At 53.8% G+C, this 24,288-nt stretch overlaps 1 protein-coding gene across 1 annotated transcript in view; it reads right to left on the reverse strand.

The window, feature by feature from the left end:
* Nucleotides 1–7,696: 7,696 nt before the first annotated feature.
* KIF6 (kinesin family member 6) overlaps nt 7,697–24,288 on the reverse strand; it is a 393,571-nt gene continuing 376,979 nt past the window's right edge. The window contains exons 18-22 of the mRNA XM_043450851.1: nt 23,784–23,919; nt 20,755–20,855; nt 12,845–12,934; nt 10,553–10,659; nt 7,697–8,015 (exon numbers count right to left, since the gene is read on the reverse strand). Coding sequence (XP_043306786.1) covers nt 7,717–8,015; nt 10,553–10,659; nt 12,845–12,934; nt 20,755–20,855; nt 23,784–23,919 — 733 coding nt within the window. The 3' untranslated portion in view covers nt 7,697–7,716. The remainder of the gene's footprint in view (nt 8,016–10,552; nt 10,660–12,844; nt 12,935–20,754; nt 20,856–23,783; nt 23,920–24,288) is intronic.

The following is a 24,288-nucleotide window of genomic DNA, read 5'->3' on the forward strand; positions in this document are numbered from 1 at the left end:
TAGTTGAAGTTGGGGGAATTCCCATTCTCATCAGCCCAGACAGCTTGATGCAAGAGCCCCCCGCCGTGACTCTGAAATAGATGTCCTTGCCTGAGTTGGATTGACCTTGGAGCAGACTCTGAGACCAGATGTGGGTATGCGCGGTTTATCTGGGAACTGACCCCAGGAAGGGATTCCAAGAAAGCGGGGAAGGGGGCAGGGGAGGAAAGTGGGCAGCCCCGCACGTGTGATGGAGCAGATGCTCGCTGTGGGCACCCAGGGGGTCCACCTGTGGGGGCCCTGGGGGACACCACCTGTGTAGGGCTCACTCAGGGTTGTCCCACGGGGCAGAAGGAGGCTGGGCTGTTTCTTTCTCAACTCCCCCCCCCTACCAGTTGAGGGCTGACAGGGGAGGTTACCGCCTGCACTGCCTGCCTGCCCTGCACATGGACGACTAGCGGGCTCACCTCACTCGTTTCTCTTCTCTTGGGGTTCCAGGTCTTGTACTGCCTTTGGTCGCATGTCGGGAAGCCCTTGTTTTATGGGTTTTGTCTAGTTTTCAGTTGCTTAGCGCAGGAGGCTGCATCAGGTCTCTGGTGCTCTATCGTGGCCGAAAGTGCCAGCTCCATGCAGCCTACCCTCAAGTGCCTGCTTCCCTCCTAGCTCAGTCGGTAAAGAATCTGCCTGCAATGCAGGAGACATGGGTTCGATTCCTGGGTCGGGAAGATCCCCTGGAGAAGGAAGTGGCAACCCACTCCAGTATTCTTGCCTGGAGAATCCCATGGACAGAGGAGCCTGGTGGGCTACAGTCCATGAGGTCGCAGGACTGAGTGACTTTCCCTACTGCTAGTGTTTTATTTCTTGGTTGCGCTGGGCCTTCGCCGCTTTCTCTAGGTGCAGCGAGTGGGGGCCACTCTTCCTCACAGTGCCCGAGCTTCTTCTGTGGCAGAGCACAGGCTCTAGGCATGGGCGTCGGCAGTTGTGGGGCGCGGACTTGGTTGCTCTGTGGCATGTGGGACCTTCCCGGAGCGGGGATGGAACCCGTGGCGTCTGTGTTGGCAGGTCTTATCTTAACCACTGGACCGGCACGGAAACCCTCAAGTGCCTTTTGATAGGCGGCATAGAAGGAAGGAAATGAACTCTGAGAAACCCTGGGTCTGTTCACATACGATCTCTGGGTTTCAGTTTCAGTGGCTCTTGCCACAGTTAATGCTTCGTAGCAAGTCTCGCCCCCGCAAGTCGTAGTGGCCAATGACAGCAAGCATTTATTCTCAGGAGAATGGCTCCTCGGGTCAGCCGAGGCTCAGCAGACCTGGGAATCCAGGCTCCAGCGCTGCGGGGCTCGACTCCAGGCTGTGGCCTGGGCTCGGGTCTGCTCGCTGCGTGTTCTGGGGTGTGGGCTCGAGGGGCCAGCGCCTGCCCGGGGCATGTTCTTGCCAAGCAGAGATCACCAGCCTGGCAAGAGGCGGGCCCAGCCAGGTCGGCACATTTCACGCCTCTGCTTGTACCATAGGTGCCAACGTCCCCACTAACCAAAGCAAGTTGCAGGGCCGAGTCCATATTGAAGGGGGAGGGAGGCATACTCTGCCCTGACGAGGCCATGGCCAAAACTCTGTTACATAGGGGGTGAAGAATTCAGGCAGGTTATTCAGTCTACCACAACTTCTCTTTCTGCTTTCTAAAAACCAGCCCCTTTCCAAGGTCCCAGAAAGCCACATTCTAAGCCTCCCTCCTCCTAACACTTCCTGTCACTGGCAGAGCCAGTTCGGTCCTAGTAGGACCCAGGTGGGAAATCACTGGCCAGGCTGCTTTCCGGAAGATGTTTTGCAAAAAACGCCACATTTCGGCCTGGAGTGAACTCAGATACCCGGGACAACTGGGGGAGCGGCCGTCCACGTCAGAGGCCAGCCTCTGTGGGGAGGGGGCAACTTCCGGGGCTGGCTGTGTTCTTCTCATCTTTTCCTCTCCGGCCTCAGTGAGACTGTTCTAGGAAGCGGGTTTGCGCTCTGCGTGGGGCCACGTCACACATCCCTGTCAACGAGGCCCTTGGGTCGGGGAGGTAACTTCTGGGCAGGAGCGCTATGGTCCGCAGACCAACCAGCTCCAGAGGGCTGGGTGCCAAGGTGTGCCGGGTACACTGAGTCTGTTTCTGAGGGAGCCTGGCCCACTCCCTGCCATCCTTGGGGCTCTTAAGAGAGAGAGAGAAAGAACATGTATGTGCCCTGCGGACTCCTGGGGAGGCTTCTAGAATCAGGCTGTGAAGGCCATTTGCGCCCCCCTCGCTGGTTCTGTGGACTTTCCCAAGGATTTGCCACATGCCACGTGGGGGCCAGGATGCCCAGTGGGTCCGGGAGAGGTCACAGGGGCCCAAGAAGCAGGAGAGTGGCTCTGACTCTGCCACTTGTGAACCAAGGACATGGTACCGGGGACACAGTGATGAGCAGGACAGGCAATCCCTTATTGTCGTGGAGCTTTTAGTCTTGGTGGTGGTGGGCTCTGAAGACCATTAGAGAAGAAGCAAATAGGGGATTCTCTGGCAGTTCAGTGTTTAGGACGGCTTGCTCTCAATGCCGAGGACCTGGGTTCAAACCCTGGGTGGGGAACTAAGATCCCACAAGATGTGCACCATGGCCAATAAAGGGGGAAAAAAAAAAAGTAAAGCAAATAAAGATCTGACATGTCAGGTAATGATGAAAAGATAATAGAGTGACGGGATAGAGGGTGACCAGGGTGGGGGTGTCCCTCTAGTTGGGGTGATCAGGGAAAGCCACCCGAGGAGGGGACCTCTGCCGCTAACTGGCTGTATAATCAACAACCAGGACCTCCCTTTCACTTCATTTTTCTTTCTTTTTTAAAAATAATTTTATGCATTTATTTTTGGCCGTGCTGGGTCTTTGATGCTACACGGACTTTCTCTAGTTGCAGGGAGCTGGGGCTTCTCACTGCAGTGGCTCCTCTTGTGGGACACACGGGGTTTCAGTAGTTGCGGCTCTGGGCTCTAGAGCACCGACTCAAGAGCTGTGGCTCACGGGCTTAGCAGCTCCTCGGCATGTGGGATCTTCCTGGACCAGGGATGGATGGAACCTGTGTCTCCTGCATTGGCAGGTGGATTCTTTACCACTGAGCCACCAGGAAAGCCCACCCCTGCCCCGCTTCAGTTTTCTAAAGTTATCAACACGGGTGTGGGTCAGAGGAGCTCTGTCGAGCTTTGAAATGTAATCACCTAGCTTCTCTTGCACGATCCTGTTACCCAGACCTGAAAGGGTCGGGAGGGTGGGTGGGGAAACTGACTATGCCGTACTCTCTCTCTGCTCCCTCCCCAGGGCGACTCATGGGCCGGAGGAGACAGGGCAGTGGACAAGCGCTTTTATTTGGTTAGCTGCACTTCCAGGGTCCCTCCCCTTCCCGCTGCCCACCCCCCTGCAGCTGGCTTGGACTTATTGCCGGCGTCCTGAGGCGGGGGGCAGTCCCCCCAAGGGCCTCTAGGGGGCGGCCCACCCTCCGCTGGCCCTGGGCCAGGAGTGCTGAGAGAGCTCCCTGAGATGCGGTCCTCCGTGGGAGTGGGGAGAACTGACCCAAACCCTGCCCAGCCCCGAGGCACAGGATGAAGGGGAGGCCCAAGGCGCCTACACCGCTCCTCTCGGTTCTCAGCGGAGCTCCCGGGAGCCGTCCATTGCCCTCCGGGTGCAGCCGTAGGGGTGGCTCCCTGGAGACGCAGCTGATTCAGGTGTCACCCGTGGGTTATCTGGACCATGAGAGTGATGCTGCGGAGTCTGGCCTGGGAGGGCAGGGCTGGCCATCCAGATGCCCTGCTGCTGTCCACTGTCTTGTCTTTGGTCTGACCTGCTGTGTGGCTGCCCCAGCCATTTCTGGGCGTCTCAACCAGGGGCTGGGGCAGGGGAGTGGCGGGAAAGTATTGGGTTGGCCGAGAAGTTCATTTGGAATTTTCCTGTAAGATGTTACAGAAAAACCCATACAAACTTTTTGGCCAACCCCATAGCTAAAGATAACCCATTATCATTTCCGCCTCATTCTACCAGTGTGAGCTTCCCTGCCACTGCGCTAGGATGGTACTGTTTCGGGATCTCAAAGGCTTGTAGTCGTCTATGTGTAGACCACAGCAAGGGTGAGCTAAAGCCCTCATTCCATCCCTAGAACCCGTCACTGCCTGGCTGCCCACGGCTCCAGCACCCACAGCAAGGACAGCACCGTAAGCCTGGCCCCAGCCCCACTGGCAGCATCCAGGGCTCCATCCTTAAAGAAATACAACCCCCTGACTGGGATCCAGGTCACCAATTGCTTCCAGCAGGCCACAGATCCCTGTTGGAGCCGAGACCTCTGTCTGGAGTCTGTTCTTGCTGCCGCAATTCACCGCCGGTGCTTACTGGAAACCTGAAAGGAGATGGGTGTTCTCGGTTAGGCCCTGCTTGGGTCACGGACCTCTCGGATGGAAGGGCGAGGGGAGTAGGTGGGTGTCAGGTGGGGCACCGCTCAGGGCCTTACTCCCAGGGGGCTGTGTCTACTCCCCAAACACTGTAGGAAATGCCTGCCTACTTTGCTCTTTGCAAAAGTTTCATCACCCTGAGCCAGGACCCACACTCAACTCCACGGTTTCCAACTCCACGGTTTTTGCTGACACACCTGTTTCATTCTTGCAGATTCGCTCCTTGCTTTTTGCCCCAGGTATTCATTATATTCCTTGATGTTTCCTCCTGACCATGTGGCCTCATCTAGAAGCTTCCCATGGTGGGACATGGAGAAAGGGTTCTCTGGCCTAAGAAGCAAGACCCCTGGGTTCTAGCCAGGATGGTCCCCAACCCATGGTGTGAGCTTGGATAAAACATGCCTATTCTCTGGGCCTCACTTTTCTCACTTCCAAATCACTGGAGTAGACCAGGTACCTGGGAAAAGCCAAGTAGCTAGTGTGGTTCCTTGCTTTGCAAGGTGGGGTCCACTGACCAGTGGCATGGGCATCTCCAGGAGCTTGTTAAGAGATGTAGACTCTTGGGTCCCACTCAGACTCACTGGACCCAGAAAAGTATGAGAACTAATATGGGGGATGTGCAGTTCATTTGCTTGAAGTTTGGCTACCATAATGAGAATTTCTGAAGGTTCTCGGGTAAAGAACACGGTATTTTTTAAAAAACTGCATTGAACAGAGAGACGGAGAGGTGAGGCGGCTGCAGCATCCAGGTGTGGACATGGGTACCTCGAGTGGGGGGTGTGGGCGTGGCCGGCGTGCTCTTCCGGAGGGGGAATCGGTGATTCTCTGTGACGCAGAGAATGTGGGAAGTAACCGGGAGGAAGAGGTTGAAAACGATTCAAGGCTATGAACCCTTGATCCCCAGATTTAGTTCTATGGGCAAGGTCTAGTTCCGTGGACTTCACTGTCTAATTCAATGGAGATGGTCCTTGTTTTTTTAAATTTAAAAACTTTATTTTATTTTTGGCTGCGCTGGGTCTTCACTTCTCTGTGCAGGCTTTCTCTAGCTGTGCTGAGCGGGGGCTACTCTGTATTTGTGGGGTGTGGACTTTCTCATTACGGTGGCTCCTCTTGTTGCGGAGCACGGGCTCTGGAGCGAGGGCTTCAGTAGTTGCGGCCCGGCGGGCTTCATTGCTCTACGGCATGTGGGATCTTCCCGGACCGGGGATAGAACCTGCGTCCCCTGCACTGGCATATGGATTCGTAGCCACTGGACCACCAGGGAAATCCTGAGATGTCCTTATTTATTTTAAAAAAATTATTTATTTTTTGGCTGCACTGGGTCCTCATTGCTTCTCGGACTTTTCTGTGGGGGCTACTCTCTAGTTGCAGTGCGTGGGCTTCTCTCGTGGCAGAGCACGGGCTCTAGGGTGCGTGGGCTCAGTAGTCGCTGCTCCCGGGCTCTGGAGCACAGGTTCCGTAGTTGTGGTGCATGGGCTTAGCTGCTCTGTGGCATGTGGGATAATCCTGGATCAGGGATTGAACCCACATCTCCTGCATTGGCAGGCAGATTCTTCACCACCAAGGGAAGCCCAGTCCTTGTTTTTAAGACATTCCTGGCTGTCCTAATTGACTCCTAGACCAGGAAGGGAGGAAGTCAGACACACCAGAGCGTGGGAAGGTGATGTGTTCTAGTCACTCTGGACCCACGGTTCCCAGCAGGTGCTGGGTGGCAGCTTGGAACCCAGGTTGCAGGTGCAGGTTGGAAATGTCTAGGGCGCCCTTAGGAATCCTCATACCCAGGCCACTCTCAGGACGGATTAAATCAGAATCTCTGGGCCCCGGCTGTTCTGAAGAATGGCCAGGATCAAACCCATTGCTTTCATCTCTCTGTTCCAAGGGTTGGCAAGGGCAGGTACTGGGGACCGTGATGCATGTGGCTGTGGACCAAGTCACGGGTCTGAGGCTTCTTCTGCACCACTGACAAGCGTCCTGGGCCAGGATTCCTGGTGAGGAGCACAGAGTCGGAGCCAGCTCCCCCCTAGGGCTTTCACTGCTTCCTCCCCAGACACTTGCCTGCGGTGAGGACTGGGGGTGAGGGTGGGGCTGAGAAAGGGCCCAGGATGGGCTCACAGCGCACAATATTCAGAGACACAGCTCCTCGCACAGATCGACCTCCATTCACAACAAATGTGCTGGTTCCCGTTCATTCTCTACGAACCTCATTTTAAGTAATGGAGCTGCCGGTTGATGCCGGGCTTTTGGTGACTGCGGATTCCCAGGGTGGAGGGCACGGCTACACCATTGAAACGACCACCGCACCTCACCGCGTGGGATCAGGTCTCCACACACAGGCCAGTTTCCCCGCTGACGGCTCCCTGGCGCTCAGCAGGTTACGAGGGAACTTTGTGGACCGTGTCTCAGGAGAGCTGCCCACCGGGGCAAAGGTGGAATCTGAGCCTGACAGGGGTGACAGGGAGGCTGGAGGAGGTGAGCGGCCCAGGGTCGCCCAGGGCCGAGATGGATAGCCCTTACGTCCCGGTCTCTTCCTTCCCAGATCTGTACTGTTTCCGTTTCTCTGGGAGGGCTCCTGATGGAAGGAGAGAGCCAGGGGCTTCTCAGAGCAGAGGTGCTGGGGCTGGGGGCGCAGGCGGGCTTTGGGGGTGCTCCTTCTGGCTGGAGAAGAGGGTGTTGTGGTCATGGGGGTCACAGCAAACATCAAGTTTCCAGACAGACATTCTTCCAAACTCAGGGATTAAGGAGGGATCTAGAAAGGGGTTAATCTCATTTTCTCCACTCTCGAAGTCACCCTTGGCAGCTAGAAACAGCAGCTTTGACACTGTGGATGACTAATGCTCCTTCCGGGGGAGATATACCTGTCCACGTGTGCCCCTGGCAGGGATTGAAATGCTCCACAGCTTCCCCAAGAATCCTAAATCAAACAGATTCATCCTGGCCCTTGGTGAAGCCTAAGAGCCGGCTAAATCACCCTTTCCGGGCTCTTGTTCCTTGGCTGACGGTCACAAATCCCCCATAATGAGCCTTGTGAAGGAGCCCCGCCAGACAGCGCCACTGAATTAAGAGCAGAGGGGCCCAGGGCAGGGGCGGGCAGTGTTTGCTTTGGCTGCGGCGGGGAGGGCAGGGTGCCTGGGCCCGGCCCGTGTGTTTGCCCACAGGGAGGCCTGATAAGTGGGCTGTGTAGACAGCGCGGCGTGGTGGACCGGGGCCATCTGCCGTGCGTCGGTGGGGAGAGACCGCACCTGCTGCTCTGCAGCCCCGACCTGGCCGGAGAGGGGCCCCTTGTCACCCTGTCTTCAGCTTCCCTGGGGCCCCGCGGTCACGAGGAACCCGCGATTATTTTCCTCCCCTTGGGGGATAAAAACTGAACCCTCGAATTCGTGTTTGTTTTGATGAATTACTTCCAGGCTGCCGTTTGTTTGGAGAACAAAGCTCCCCAGCTGCAGGGAGGGTGGAGGCTGAGGGAAAACACCCGCCGGCAGGCTGGCTTTCCAGACGGCTGGGCCCAGTGGAGGGCGCGGGAGGCCTGGGTTCTTCTGGCTCTGCCATTGCAGGGGGGCGCGGTGAGGGGGGGCACGTGCCTCAGCTTCCTCTCCTGTCAAAAGGGGGATCACACTCGTGGTTCTGTGTGCCTTACAGGCGTGTTGAGGGCGCCACAATGAATAATGTTCATGAAGAAAACGTGTAACTGGTAGCCTGCTCTAAACATCATAATGGAAGCGCCCTAACCTCTGGGGACTTCCCTGGTGATCCAGTGGCTGAGACTCCACGCCGCTCCCAATGCAGGGGGTCCGGGTTCGATCCCTGGTCAGGGAACTAAGATTGTGCATGTAGCAACTAAGAGTCCGTGTGCCACAATGAAAATGGACCATCCCACGTGCTGCAATGAAGACCTGGTGCAGCCAAATAAAATACATACATAAAAGTAAATAGTAAAAAAAAAAAAAAAAAGAGTGCTCCAGTCTTTGACCCAGTTTTCTGAATCAGCCAGGCCTGGTGTTAGCAGGAGGATGCCATCCTGCCATAGACCTTGGATGTCTGCCTCTTCTCTTCAGAGTGGGCTGGAGGGTCATGTTGCTAATGTGTGAAACAAAAGCTGAGTAAACAGAACTTTAAAATATTGCTTATTTGTAGACTTTTGGATGGGACAAATGATGGTTGAATTTTATGAATTTGTTCCGGGTGGTGGGGGTGTCTCCTAGCTCCAAGAAGGTTCTCTTGCATTTTAGTCCTCTTTCCCACATCATAAATCCTCCTCCATTTTTTTCCCCATCCTGGGCCGTTCCTTTCAGTGTATAAACAAATCTTTGTGACCCCCACATGTCGCATGCCGGCAGCGGTAAGTCTGGGCCATCCGGACTGTCCTGGGAAGGTACTTCCCTGAGAACTGCTGCTCCTGGTCCTCTGTGGCCCACACGACACTCTGTGGCCCGACTGAGCTTTCCAAACCACTGGTCAGATCACATCACGCTATGGTTTCCATTCTTCCCCGAGTTCCCACTGTGCGCTCCTGGAGCAGAAGCCAGGCCCAGGAGGCCTGTGGGATCCTGCCCTGCTCCCTGGCTTGGCCCCCCGCCCCCAGCTGTGCTAGCCTCTGTCCCACCCCGTGACCAAGCTGAGTCCTTCCCCTCCGGGCTGGCCCCTTGCTGCGTGGGAGCCCTGGCCCCCAGAGCCGCACGGCTGCGTCATCCTTACTCTTAGGCCTCAGTTTTGAGTCTCCCCCTTCTCTGCTCCCAGATAAAAGCATCTCTCTGGGGATCTCTATGCATCATGTATTCCAGCTACTTCAGAGCTCTTGTAGGCACTGAGGATGACCTTACGTCTCTGGGATGTGTTCACAGCCTCTCTCCTTCCTTCCAGCCTGTCAAGGGCTTCCATCTTGTTCACTGATATGGCCCCAGCACTGGTGCAATGCCCGGCATACAGAAGGTGCCTAATAAACACAGTGCTTATTTACCGACTGGCTGTCCAGTATTGCTCTGTGTCTGATACGTATCATTAGAGTATTTGGGAGATGGCGGGGGTGGGGGTGGCTTGGAGAGTCTGAATCTGAATTCAGATTTTTCTTTTTGAGACAAGGAAGCTGCGATGAGAGAAGGTGAGTTACGTCACCAGGTGTCACAGCAGGGTGGCGGCAGAGCCAGCCTGTCCCCGGTCTCAGCAGAGACCGGACGGCGGCGCTGATGTTGCTGGTGCTAGTGGTGAGGAGAGAACAGTTGGCAGGCTGGATCCCAGCGAGGCTGGAGGACAATATGACACGGATCCTCTATCCGTGTGCACACCTCCTGCAGGCTAGCCTGCAGGGAATTGGAGGTGAAGCTGAGTGTAGGCCTCTCACGGCAGGTGTTGGCCCCTAGAGGGTCCAAGAGGCGGCTGTCTCACCCGTCTGGTGCCTCGCAGCCGTGTGAAAGCGACGCTAAGCCAGATGGATAGCCTTCGGATCACTGGGATGAGGCTAAGACTAAAAGCAGGGCTGGGCTCAGGGGCCCTGGATGGAGGCCGGGCCCTGCGGGTCTCCAGGGAGAGGGAAGAAGTCCTGTCCGCGCAGGAGGGCAGGGGCCATGAGGAAGTGGGGGAGGCCAGGGGCGGAGGCCAGGCCGGGCCTTCTCTTTCTCTTCCAGCTCCTGACACACCACATATTTCTTCTCTAACTGTTCCTATGTCCTCGGGCCCGGGCCTTCAAGTGGTGTTCACACCTACAACTTGCTGGCAAGAACCAGGCTCCAACAGGAGAGTAAGATCTCGAGCTGCGGGTTGAATGAGTTCCCAAACCGTCGGTCAGCACTTCCTGTTTGGAGCAGGCAGATGGAGGGAGCTGGCTCTGGGGACAGGTGACCAGATATCCTAAAGAGCTGGGGACGGAGGGGCGCTTTGCCAAGTGGGGCAGGCAGGAGCCCCTGGGCTGGCCACCTCCGTCTCGGTGTGTCCAAGGCTGCCTTCTGGGGCTGTCTCCAGGAGGAGGTAGCAGTGGACAAGGCAGGTGACTGCAAGGCCCTGCCCGAGGCTTTGGGAACCTCCGGAAGCTTCCTACTTCCTCAGCTCCCTGTTGTTCCAGCTTTACCCCCCCCGCCCCAACCTAGGGCCTGACCATGACCTGGGTCCTGGAGGAGCTGCAGGGGAAAGGGCTCTTACCTGTCCTCTGCAGGATGTTCTGTCTGGCCTTGATGAAGGCCAGGATGTCGGAGTCCGTCTGGCTGTCCCCTGTGAGAGGGACAGATGACACTGGCCTCTCTGGGATGCTGGGGACAAGGACACACCACACTTTACCATGCTTGACCTTTGACCCTGGGATTCACCTTTCCAGGGCACTTTTCCGTGCTCATGGCTTTTCCGCTCTCACCCCCGCTTCTCTGCAGCCCCCGCAGCAAGCCGCCTGCACCCACGCGAGGCACGTGGTGCCTGGTCTTTTGGCTCAAACCCTTCATGGCTTCTCATCAGCCTTGGGATGAAATTCAGACTCGTCCCTGTGTGACCTAGGTTGCTCACTGCACTCCAGCCACGCTCTTACTCTGGTAGACCAGGCTCCTCCCGGCCTCCGGCCCTTTGCTTTGCTGTCTCCTCCTCCTGGGCTGCTCCGTCCCCAGACCTTCGCATGGCTGCACATGCTTTCAGCACCTCCTCCATCCCCTCACCCCCACCCCTCTCTGCCCCACCCCTAACTGACACAAACCAAGCCCATTCTGTGGTGGGCCTGCCTTCCTCAGCCCCCGGCTTAGGTGTCATATCCTCTAGGACGTGACCCCATTGCACCCCCGCCTCCACCCCACAGGAGGTGACAAGGCCTGGCCTGAGGCTTTAGGAACCTGTAGAAGCTTCCTGCTTCCTCAGCTCCCTGTTGTTCCAGTTGTCCCCCTGGCCTCCCTGCCTTGGGCCTGGCCATGACCTCAGCCCTGGAGGAGCCGCTTAGCTAGCCCTTAGCTAGTTGCTCCTGAGACAGAGGTTAACTCTTCTCCCTTCTCTCCTTAAAAACAGAACCCTACTATTTAGCCCAGCAAGTTGCCACTTTCAGAATACTACATTTCCCAGCCTTCTTTGCAGTTATGTGTTGTCAGGTGACTGGATTCTGGCCAATGAGATTTGGAAGAAGTGAGTATTTTTTTTCCCCTTTAAAAACGGAAGGATGCAAGTACCCCTTTCCCTTCTCATTTTCCATCCAACCCCTAGACGTGAAATCCTCCTTGAGAAATTCAAACGAGGTGCTCTCCTGGCTCTGGCAAGCATCTGTCCTCACACCCGTCACTCCACACGGCGTGGACAGTATCCACTCCCTTGGGAGGTGGGGAGGATTGCATATAACAGAGGGTTGCTTATCATCTCATGCGGTATGTGGCATTCTGACTGCAGCTCAGCGAGAAGAGCTAGGGCAGAGCTGGGGCAGGGAGGTGGGGGCTGCTCTGCAGTTGTGCCTTCCGTCCAGAGTGGGGGTGTAGGGGTGGAGTGGGGGGTGGTGGTGGGTGAAATTCACCCCTGGGCAGCCTGTGGAGAAGAGCAGGGCTTGCCGGGTGAAGCAGGGATCGCGGGTGCTCTACTCAGAGGGCACTGGAGACACGCGTTGCGGGTAGGGGCCGCATCAGCTTTGCTCAGTCTGAGGCCGGGCCTATCAACTCCATCCCTTCCCACCTGGGGACTCTGCTTGGGGCTGGTGGGCTACATGGAACTGCCCCTGGGCTGGTTCCTGTTCCCTTAAGTGGCCCCAGGTACATCGATTTACAAGGAACACACGGGATTCCTGGGTGGTGCTAGTGCTAAAGAAGCCGCCTGCCAGTGCAGGAGACATAAGAGACGTAGGTTCAATCCCTGGGTCGGGAAGATCCCTTGGAGGAGGGCATGGCAACCCACTCCATTATTCTTGCCTGGAGAATCCCATGGACAGAGGAGCCTGGTGGGCTACAGTCCATAGCGTCACTAAGAGTCAGACATGACTGAAGCGACTTAGCACACATGCACGTGAAGCCAGCTCAGGCTCCCCAGGTGGTGCTAGTGGTAAAGAACCTGTCTGCCAGGGCAGGAGACATAGAGATTTGGGTTTGACCCCTGGGTCAGCAAGATCCTCCAGAGGAGGGCATGGCAACCCACACCAGTATTCTTGCCTGGAGAATCCCATGGACAGAGGAGCCTGGCGGGCTACAGTCCATAGAGTCACTAAGAGTTGGACATGACTGAAGTGACTTAGCACACATGCACGTGAAGCAAGCCTGCCTGCATGGGGCCCCAGTGACTCTGGGGACACTTCCTCAGCTCTGGGAGTTGGCATCTGTGAGGAATTCCTGGGGTACCAGGGTGCAGGCCTGCCCTGGGCTCCGTCTGTGAGGCCACTGCACTGGGGGGCTGCCGGGGTTGTGAGAGAGGCCGACGGGCGGTTTCAGCCTGCTGCACCCATGGCAGGGCCGTCGCAGGAGTCAGAGCGGGAAGAAGACCACAGACCTGTCCTCCACGGAGGCGGCAGGGCTGCTCTGCTCCTGGCTGCGCAGGAGGGGGCCAGGCGAGGGCAGGATCTTCCTGGCATACACATTACTGTAAAGACAGATCAACAGGAGAAAAATGTATGGAAGGAGGTTTGCAGAGGAGAAATCTAGAGTTTATAGTTAGGAGCTCTATGGATTGAGAGTTTGTGCCTCCCGAAAACTCATATGTGGGAATCGATTCCCCAGCGTGATGGTATCTGGAGGTGGGGCCCTTGTAAGGTAACTTGTTTGGATGAGATCATGAGGGTGGAGTCCCCAGCATAGGATCGGTGCCCTTATAAGAAAAGGAAGAGAAAGAAACCAGAGCTGTCCCTCTGCTGTGTAAGGACACAGAGGAGGCAGCCACCTGCAGATCAGAAGGAGGCTCTCACCAGGAGCTGATCCCTCTGGACCTTCGCCTGGGACTTCCCAGCCTTCAGAACTGTCAGAAGTAAACAAATTCCTGTTGTCTAAGCTGCTTAGTCTATGGTTTCTCTTATGGCGGCCCAACCTGACCATGACAGAAGCCAAGACTCCTCTGTTATGGATGATGATCAGTCCGCTCAAGCTGCTATAACAGAATGCCATGAATGGGATGGCTTCAACTACAGGAATTTATTTCTCACTCTTCTGGAGGCTGGAGTTCTGAGATCAAGGGGTCTGCAGGGTCAAGACTGCCAGATTCTCCTTTTGTCCTCACATGGTAGAAAGAGAGTGAGTTCTCTGGCCTCTTTTTTTTTTTTTTAAATCAGGGCACAAATCCTGTTCATGAGGGCCCCACCTTCATGACCTAAAGACTCATCTCCAAATACTATCACTTTGGAGGTTAGATGTCAACTTACAAATTTTTGGAGGACACATCCAGTTTAAGACATTCTGCCCCTGACCCCACTCCCCCCAATTCACATCCTTCTCATGTAAAATACATTCGTTTCACTCCATGAGCCCCCGGCTTGTGCCAGCATCAACACTAAATCTCATCCGCTGAGATATCATCTAAATCAGATATGGGTGAGACTCAAAGAAGGCAAAAATGCCTTGTTGGTTGTGAACCTGTGAGACCTGGCAAATTATGTGCTTCCAAAATGCAACGATGGGACAAAGCATAAGATAGACATTTCCATCCATTTTACCTTTTCCATTCCAAAAGGGAGAAATAGGAGAGAGAAAGGGAGTGACAGGTCCCAAGCAAACCCAAAACCTACAATGCAAACTTCACGGCATCTTAAGGTTTGAAAGGTCTTGACTCTCTTTGGCTTGATGTGATGCTCTACCCTCCAGACCCACTAGGGGTGAAGGTCCTGTCTTCTGGACCCATGGGTGGAGGTCCCTCATGGTTCTGCTGAGCGGCCCCACCTCCATATCCTTGGGCAGAGGCTGTCTGGCTTGTTGAAAGCGGCACCGCCCCCCCCCCTCCCTGCCCCCTTTTTGAAACAGAGGAGGCAGTTGTGATGATTGGTGAATTGCCTCTGGGTCATTCTTTCCTTGACCTAAAGGCTAATGCCCATTCACATCGGATTAGCTCTATAGTCCCGTCCTGTGAGATCCGAGAGGCCCACCAGCCTCCCTTTCTCCTCGCTTCAGTTCAGTCTCAGTTTTCCCACTAGGAAGGCTGATGAAGCCCGCCATCCATGCCCACACTAGTCTCCCAGGGTTCTCTTCTGAAACATTTCCTCGGTTTTTGCAATATGAATAGGCTGAGAATTTTCCAAATTTTTACATTCTAGTTCCTTTTTGTTTAATAATTCCATCTTCAAATCATTTCTCTCTTCTTGAATTTTGATCTCACCAGTCAGGAGGGGCCAGAGCCTCTCCTGCAACACTTTGCTTAGAAATCCCCTAGGTTAAACATCCAGTTTTGTCACTTGCAAATTATTCCCTCTACAAAAGGCCAGAGTGTGAATGTAGTTCAGTCACGGTCTTTGCCACTTTAGAACAAGATCACCTTTTCTTCAGTGTCCAGTAGCATGATCCTCGTTTCTGAGACCTCACCAGAATGGTCTTTACCATCCAACATTATCTACATGGTTATTTTTTATTCTTTAAGAAGACGGACGTGTTCTCTACAGCTCTCCTCTTTCCTGTTTTTCTTTCTTTCTTCCTTCCTATTTTTTTTTTTGGCTGCACTCCGTCTTCATCTGGGTGCTCGGGCTTCGTTGTCCCATGGCATGGGGAATCTTAGTTCCTAGACCAGGGATCGAACCCACATACCCTGAATTGGAAGGCAGGTTCTTAACCACTGGACCACCAAGAAAGTCCCTCCTCTTTCCTTTCTGAGCCCTCACCGGAACTGCCTTTAAAAGTCCATTCACGATGATGTTAGTGTCTTACCGCATGAGCTTCAAAACCCTTCCAGCTTCTACTCATGACCCAGTTCCGAAGCTGCTGCTACATTTCTAGGTATTTGTTATGGTAATACCCTACGTCTTGTGCTAACTTCTGACTGAGTCAGTTTGGGCTGCTATAGCAAAGTACCACAGACCGAATGGCTCATCAACAATGGAAATTCATCATTTCTCTTGGCTTTGGGGCTGCAAGTCTGAGGTCAAGGTGCTGGCATGGTTGTGTTCTGATGAAAGCCTTCTTCTGGGTTTCAGACTGCTGACTTCTTGTTGTGCTCTCAGGAGGTAGAAAGAGAGAGAGCTAGTTCTCTGAAACTTTTCAAGATTTTTTTTTTTTTTGATGTGGACCATTTAAAAAGTCTTCATTGGTTACAATAGTGTTTCTGCTTTATGTTTTGGTTTCTGGGCCTCGAGGCATTTGGGATCCTAGCTCCCTGACGAGGGGTCGAACCCATGCAGCCTGCGTTGGAAGGCGAAGTCCTAAGCACTGGGCCAGCAGGGAAGTCCCTGGACTCCCCTTACAAGGAATAATCCTGTTTTTGAGGGCCTCACCCTCATGACCAAATTACCTCCCAAAGGCTCCACCTCTTAATGCCATCTCACTGGGGATTAGCATTTGACATGAATTTGGCGGGGGCACAAACATTCAGTCTATAACAGATGTTTACACGTTAATTCTCTTTGTCAGAGCATTGCATGTACCGGCTGTGGAAGCTGGACAAAGACAACGATGATCACAACTGTCATTTATAGACAGTGGCTACACAAAGGTCCTGGGGGGGCGCTTGGCAAACATCACCCCACTTAATCCTCTCGATAGCCTCCTCATCCCCATTATATAGTTGAGAAAAGCTGAGGCTTAGGAAGGTTAAAGAGATACCCAGCTGGTAAGTGGCGGTATCTGGATTTAATCACAATGCAGTGAAGCTTCAGAACTTGAGCTTTATTTTTATTTTTGGCTGTGCTGGGCCTTCGTCGCTGTGTGTGGGCTTTCTCTAGCTGGAGTGAGCAAGGGCTCCTCTCTAGTTGTACGCGGGCTTCTCATTGCAGTGGCTTCTCTTGCTATGGGGCACTCAGCTCTAGGGCTCGGTCAGTAGTCGTGGTTCCCGGGCTCTAGACTACAGGCTCAGTAGTTGGGGCACGCGGGCTTAGTTGCCCCTCAGCACATGGGATCTTGCTGGACCAGGGATCGAACCAGTGTCTGCGTTTGGCAGGTGGATTCCCAAACACTTGTGCTTTGTTAACCAGACTTGACTCTGGCATTCTGAGGACACACATGGAGACACACAGCTTGTTCCTGGCCGTGTGGACGACCCCGGGTGGCCCTGGTTGATCGGCTCTGTGCTCCCTGAGTGGAGTCAGAGCCAGCAGCTCTGCGGATGCAGTTTTGCATGTTTAATGGATGCGGCTCCTTGCCTTGGACCCCGGTTGGGAGGCAGTGGAAACCAGCAGCACCCCAAGGAGGTGAAGAGATAAGCTGTCCAGGATGGCAGTGACGTGAGAGATCCCCACCCCTTGCTTTACGACGTCCTGCCTAGACCACAGAGTCCGAGCAGAACGAGGCCTGCAGAGTCACCTGGCCAGAGCCCTCCTTTTCCCGATGGGGACTCGCGGGATGATTGGCGGTAGGGTTGGAGACAGGGGCTCTGGCTTTGCCCGACTAGCTGCTGTTCCAGCCGTGAGCACCGCTGCCTCCCCAGCTCCAGCCTTCTGCCTTCTCCCGTCTCAGCCAGCGGCAAGGTCTCTTACGCTGGGCCTGCCGGTACTGGCTCGGGACTGCGGGTCCTACAAACAGGAAAGGAAACAGAGCCTGGGATTTTTTTTTTTTTCACCCCCAGCATCTCAGAGACTCCATTGAGTCTGAGAGAGCGGGGCATCTGTGCCGTTTGGCCAGGGCTGCTGCAGGACCAGAGATGGCCGCAAGGTGGCAGGCTCTGCCCGCCTTTCTTTGGAGAACAGATGCCGGCTCCTAGAGCTCCTTCTGAACGGTGTCTGGGGTGCAGCCTCAGTACGGGAGGGAGAAAGGGCTTTCCAGCCTGCAGGTGCTGCAATGACGCCAGGCCGAGGTCAGTTTGGAGGCTGTAGCAAGTCTTGAAAGATCCAGCCATTGGCACGAAAATGGCTTAGGAACTCAACAGTTTCCCAGATGAGATGCTGGAGCGTGCTCACAGGAGCCAGCAGCTGAGAGCTGGGAGTGGGCGGAAGAGGGCGGAGCTGGACCTGGTGGGGCAGAGGGCGTGACCACACCCCGGCAGAGGGGGCATCCAGCACCCTCTGTGGGGGCCCAGCCGCCCAGCCCGTTGCCTCCAGCAGCTCATGCAGAAGGATGGTGCAGTATAGAGGCTGTAGCTCCAGGACGGGGATGGGGGGCTGTGGGGTGGGGGGAGGATAGGGGTGTGGAGGGGAAGGACTCCTCCAGCCCGAGGCTGCAGGAGCGTCCCAGGATGCCACAGCCTCTGAACCCTCAGGGTCATACTGCAGTGACCTTTGTCCTCTCCCCTGACCCTCCAGCCTTGACACTGAATTCATTTCTCATGCAGATGTGCCTTCTTGGAGAGACAGCACGCCAGCCATCAGAACTGATGGTCTCTTTCTTCATAAGGATTAATAAGTATTATTAATAATGATGAGGCCTCCCAAGTTGCCCATCAGAGTGCCGTGAATTTAGTGTGATTGGCCCACAGGCCCTGAACGTCCCTGGGGAAGGGATGAAGTCAGAGCCTGAGGAGCAGAGGACCAGCTCCCGGGCTGCGGAGGGTCCATGGGGAGCGGCCTCCCTGGGGCTCAGCGGAGAGCAGCAGCCGGACTCCCACTCTCCTGCTCTGGCTTCAACACTGAAAGCTGGGACACTCGTCTGTTCCTGGAAGGACAGTGACGGAGGGACCTGGGCACAGCTTATGGATGAGACAAGGGCATGCCAAAGGGGGATGCTGACTTGCCCGAGGGCCCGTGGCTCAGGAGAGCACCCTGGGTGAAAGTTTAAACTGAGGGGACTCCTTGCAGGTAACCCATGGTGAGCTGATGGGCACCTTCGAGATCCAAGGTTCTGAACCTCAAGGTTTAGGATCTATGGTAAGCACGCCCAGGGATCACTCTAATTTGGGATGGGTGTGTGCATGCTCAGTCGCTTCAGTAGTGTCTGACTCCTTGTGACCCCATGGACTGTAGCCCGCCAGGCTCCTCTGTCCATGGGATTCTCCAGGCAAGAATACTGGAGTGGGTGGCCATGCCCTCCTCCAGGGGGTCTTCCCCACCCAGGGGTCGAACCTCTGTCTCTTGCCTCTCCTGCACTGGCAGGTGGGTTCTTTACCCCTTGTGCGATCTGGGAAGCCCTAAACTTGGGATACCCAAGGAATATCCTGGAAGGCCAAGGCCAGATGGGCCATTCTTCTCAGACAAGGCAGATGCCGGGGGAGGTTCCAACAGTATTTCCCAAGGAGATCCTAGGAGGTCTGCCCAGCAGTCGGGTCTTAGACCCAATCCAGGGTGGACACTCTCTTAGAAGAGCTGGCAGTGGGTGGACAAGCAATAGAGAGTTGCCTTGGTGGAGAGGGAGGAGCGGGGAGAGGCATCGGGAGGAAGATGAGAAAAGGGAGAAAAGGAATGTAGGATGGGGGAGGTTAGGGAAAGCGAGGAAGGGAGGAAAAGGGAGGGGAAGAAGGGAGTGAAGGAGTGAGCAGGAGGGAGGAGGCAGGGGGGAAGTGGGAAGGAAAAAGCGCTGCTCAGCCTCGAGCCTGCAGTTGGGCTGAAACTGCAGGTCTTTCCCTTCTTTTTTGTGTGTTGTTTTTGGCCACGCCTCTTGTTAACCTCAGAATTCAGAGCATCACAGCAATGAATGATGTTGCCGTTTCTCCACATCCTCACCAGCATTTGGTGGTGTCAGTTTTGTGCATTTTATTCTAGCCATTCTCATAGGTGTGCAGTGATATCTGGTTGTTGCTCTAATTGTAATTTGCAATGATCTATGATGCATCCTGTCATACACTAATTTGCCATCTGTATATCTTCTTTGGTGAGTGGCTGTTCAGATCTTTTGCTGACATTTATATATATATATATTTCAAACATTTTCTCCCAGTCTGTAGTGTCTTTCATAGAGCAGCATTTTTCATATTTATAAGGTCAAACTTCTCAATTTTTTTTTTTTCTGTTGTGGGATCTAAACTGCCTTTTAAAACACCAGGTTAGCCAAAGAGGACACACCTTGCCGGCTGTTAGCCTGGGGCTTAAGAACTCACGTTGGCCCATGTTTCCTAAAGCTGGAATCCAAGCCGAGGTGCTGGCCCTGAAGCTTAGAGGGTGTGAAGAGGTCCAGGGAAAATGTCAGCCAGGTGGGGGACGGCTCACTGGTTGGCTGCTTTAAGAACAGGTTTAAATTTTTAAAAAATTTAAAAATTAAAAATTTTTTTTGGCCACACCACTCAGCCTGTTCAATCTTAGTTCCCTAAACATGGGGTATTGAACCCATATCCCCTGAAGTATAGAAGCCTGGTGTCTTAGCCACTGGACCACCAGGGAAGTCCCAAGTGTAGGTTTAGATTTAGAGGGAAGTTGCAAAGCTATTACAGAGAGTTCCCACGTACCTCACGTCCCATTTCCCTTATTATGTAATCTCATAGTCAAGTGAGGCACATTTGTTGCAGTGCTGATACCCTGCTATTAACCCTAGTCCTCTTGTTATTTGGATTTTCTGAATCTTTCTTATCCAGTCCCCATCCAGGACAGCACATTCCCTTTGGCCATCACATCTCCTCGGGCTCCTCTTGTCTCTGACGGTTTCTCAGAATTGTCTTGCCTTTGATGCCCTTGGGCAGGTATTTTGTTGAACGCCCCTCAACTGGGACTCGTCTGACCTTTTCCTCATGATTCAATGGGCATTATGGGTTTTTGAAAAGAAGACCAGGAGGCAAAGTGCCATTCTCATCACAGCCTCACATAGAGGACACTGTCTGGCAACCCCATCCCTACCCCCTTTAAAAAGCTCTATTTCACATTCCAGCGTGAGAGCTTGGCTCCTGTTCAGACCCAGTCAAGGATTGGGCGCTGGCGGCGGAGGTTGAGGCCCTGCTCCCACTGGCCTGGCCACGACGCTAGCCGCCTGTCTGAGGGTTGGAGGCTGCATGAGGCAGGTGTCATTGGCTCCACCAGCTGCTCTGCACCCCCTCCTGAGCTCCCTGGGTCCTGGCAGGCCGACTCCCCACTGCCTTGCACCAACATCCCCTCCCCGGTCACCCTTCCTTCTCCCCTCTGCCAATCGTTTCTTCCTACCCCAGGGCGGGACTGCATCCACGGCCTGGCTAAGTTGCTCTTCTTGTCACTGTGGCAGCAGGTCCCCTGGCTGTCAGAGCCAGAGGGACAGGGCTGGGAGTGGGGAGGTCCTCCCACAAGCCTTAGTGAGAGTCATTGGCTTGAGTATGTTCAACTAATTTAACAGTACAAGTCACTTGTTTTCCTGGATCACGCAGCCTACAGAGAGACTTTTAGGGCATCGACTGGGTTGGGCGAGAGAGATTGAGTACCCCAACCTGTTGCAGGGTTCTCCCCTTACCTCTTGTTAGAGAGGGGCTGGGACCTTTCGTGCTGGGCTTCTGACATCTGGGGAAAAGGCTTCATGTGATTCGATGCAGTCACTGCTGGGGAGTTTACCTGCTGGTCCAGGAGAAAGTTTCACAGTGTAAGCATGAATCTAACGACAGGGGAAACTGTCTTTGATGTATTTCTCAAGAGGAAACAACTAGCTATAAAAGTTGGAATGTACAACATGTATGGGGAAAAAAAATAGACCTAGATGTAGCTGTGGACCATGCTGATGGGCGTGGAAACCTTCTTTCTCTCTGGACAGCAGGCTAAGGGGTGATGTTTGATTCATTCTGTGTGCTTTTCTCTGTTTTCTGAGTTCTCCAAATTGAGCCTGCATTATTTTTTTTTAAATACAATTTAAAAAATTATTTATTTATTTATTTCTGGTTGTTCTGGGTCTTCTTTGCTGCCAGGGCTTTTTCTCTAGCTGCGGGGCACAGGCTGCTCACTGCAGAGGCTTCTCTTGTGGAGCAAGGCTCTATCTAGGGCCCAAGGGCTTCAAGAGCTGCGGCTTCCAGGCTCTAGAGCACAGAGTCTGTATCACTTTCTGAGGTTAAGAAAAGATAATTTACAGTGTCATCTGACAGTTCTCCAGAAGTCCTTTTGGCTTTGCCTTCCCTCGTCCCAAAGAGATGCTGGCAGAGTCAGGGGTGACGCACTCAGCACGGTATGTGGGGGCAGCCGGGCTGGAGTCCTAGAGACCTAGTGCGTCTCCACATAGGTCTCCGGGGCAGCAATTAAACCTCAGCTGACCCGAGTCTTAGCAGAACACCCCCCGCCCCCTCCACCGATTCTCCCAGAACAGGAGGGCGTGGGAGGCTGGTGACCAGCTGCTGCCAGGCCACTTCCCCCGTGCCTCACCATCTCCCTCGGAGACTGTCAAGGGGCAGCTTCTCATCACCTCCCGCCTTCCGATGAGGCTTATGACTTTCTGCCCGTCCCACTCAGGCTTCCTGCTCAGGTTATGAAATGGCGTCGTGGCTGCATGGAGCTGACCCCCCCAGCTACATGTGACCCATCGCCCCTGCTGTGGTCTCCTGGTCCCTTCTGCTTCTGGGAATCCTTCAGGGTGGAAGGCCCACACAGTGACACCTTGGCCATTCTGGCTTTCACTGTCCACGTGAGCAATAAACGGTCTGACGCCTCCAGCCTCGACGGGACTCTTCCTGGGTCACACGGGATGACTTACGCAACTGTCCCGCGGCCAGATGCCCGTGGGCACCAGCAGGGGCTAACGGCCTCACCCACTGATGACCTCACGAGGGAGGCTTCCTAACTGGAGAACAGACAGAACCCAAGGGGTGCTGTGAGTGTGACCGGGAACCAGGGACATCTTTACCCTTCCTAACTTCTACCTGAAATTTAATATTTCTTTCAGTGATTACATGTGGACAACAAACCACAGTAGCATGGGTGGCCCCAGTGACTCCGTAACCAGTAGAGATTACAGTTATTTTCAGATCATGTTACAGTGGGTAATCTGTACAGCAGAAATCTTGAAATATTTGTGTTCATCACTACTTTGAAATTTTGGTAAGTATTGAGCACTCCCCCAGATCTTATTAATTCGTGCATTTGTAAAACAGTATACATATTATTATACCATAACTTTGCTGCTAAAATATTATGATAACTGTACTTCTGTCTAATTGGTTTCTTTATTTGTCATTGTGTGTATTTAATTTTATCCAAATAGGCTTCTCCATTGTCTGGTCATAGGCAGCAGTAACGTACGGGTTATGGCTTTGGGTCTTTGGGAAAATATCTTCTGTGCTCTTAGCTTCCTCATCCTTAAAATGAAGTGAGCAGCCTGTGAGATGACCTTGAAGGGTTCTGCCAGCCCCACGAGTGGTAGGATTATGTGTATGTCATCTCCTTTCTCGCACACAACTGAGGGGAGGTCACATGAGGGTGGTTGGAACTTGGGGTTTGTAACTAACATTTCTTAACAGGTTATTTTAGCCTTTATGATATTGTAGAGTACTTCTAGGAATTTGTCTAGGAAATGTGCAAAAATGTTTCTTCAGATACGTTTCCAGGGAACCAGTCCCCAACAACCTAAACATTAAACAATAGGAGATTAAATATATTAAAATAGATCCATATGCTTGGACAGTGAGGGCCTTGGAATGATATCATGGAATAATAACATGGAAGAGGTGGCAGGCTGGACAACTAGGTAAAAACAAAGGCATTTGTAATACTTAAAAGACTAAAATGGGCACTTCCCTGGCGGTCCAGTGGTTAAGAATCCGCCTTGCAGTGCTGGGGACACGGGTTCGATCCCTGGCCGGGGAACTAAGACCCCACATGCCGGGGGAAACGAAGCCCACGCCCTACAGCTATTGAACCTGTGCAGCGCAACTAGAGAGTCTGTGCGCAGCAACCAAGATCCCTCAGGTCGCAACTAGGACCCGGTGCAGCCAAATAAATACATTCATATTTTAAAAGAAGGAAGATTTCTTTCTTGAAAAAAGACTAATATGATTCTACTTTTATAAAAGCATGTGGATGTACATGCATAAAAATATAAAATAATATAATCCAACATGTTATATCGATTATTCTTAAGTGGTGGGATTATGGTAATTTTACCTTGTGTATACATTTATAACATATATAAAAATATATATGTATAACTGTATTAAAGAACAATCAAGTGTTGTCACTCCATCACAAGAAGTAATGGTGGCAAATCCCTTGGCTTGGGGAGCTGTGAACCCCCACCCCCATCTTTCCATGGGTCAGGCATTAGCAAGGGTTGAACAGTGAGCCCCGGACCACTCAGGTTCCTTGTTACTACTGAGCACTCACTTCAGGAGGCAGGGGCTGAGAGTGCGTTCGGTGTGGGTCGAGGCCCCCCATTCTTTTCCCTCTGCATCGTCCCCCGCCCCCAGGGGAGGGCTGCATGTCTGGCCCCTCCCCGGCTGCCTGCCAGTCCCCAGGCCGCAAGAGGAGGGCGGACTCCGGGGCAGCGAGGGGCACAGTGGCCAGTACCTGCAGGCTGGTTGCCTCCGCGGCCCACCAGGCTTCAAACTCTTTCTGCAGCTTCACCTTGGCTTTGTCCATGAGCAGCTGCAAATGCTCTATCTCCACCTTCAGGGCCTTCAGGCGCGCGAACATCGTTTTGTATCTGCAGTGGAATCAGAGAAGGGGGGGAGGGTGGGTTCGAGAGACCAGGGTGAGCCTCAGAAGCCCGGCAGAACAGCCGTGGTGCCCGAGGCCAGAACACTGCACTGGTGTGTGAGCCCAGAGCCGGGCATTGCTGTCCAGCGGGCTGTGGGCTCCCCTAGAAGGCTGGCTATCATTACTGGGCACTGAGGGGCAGGCGTTGCTCTAGCCAACTGCTGTCTACAGACTCATTCAATCCCCTTCACCACCCTAGGAGGAAGGTGCTATTATAACCATCTCCCTTCACGGGTCTGGAACCTGAAACATGGAGAGGTTAAGGAACGTGGTCCTTAGCACAGAGCTAACAAACACAGGAGGCAGGGTTTGAACC

This window comes from Cervus canadensis, chromosome 28 (genome assembly GCF_019320065.1).
Source record: "Cervus canadensis isolate Bull #8, Minnesota chromosome 28, ASM1932006v1, whole genome shotgun sequence".
Lineage (NCBI taxonomy): Eukaryota > Metazoa > Chordata > Mammalia > Artiodactyla > Cervidae > Cervus > Cervus canadensis.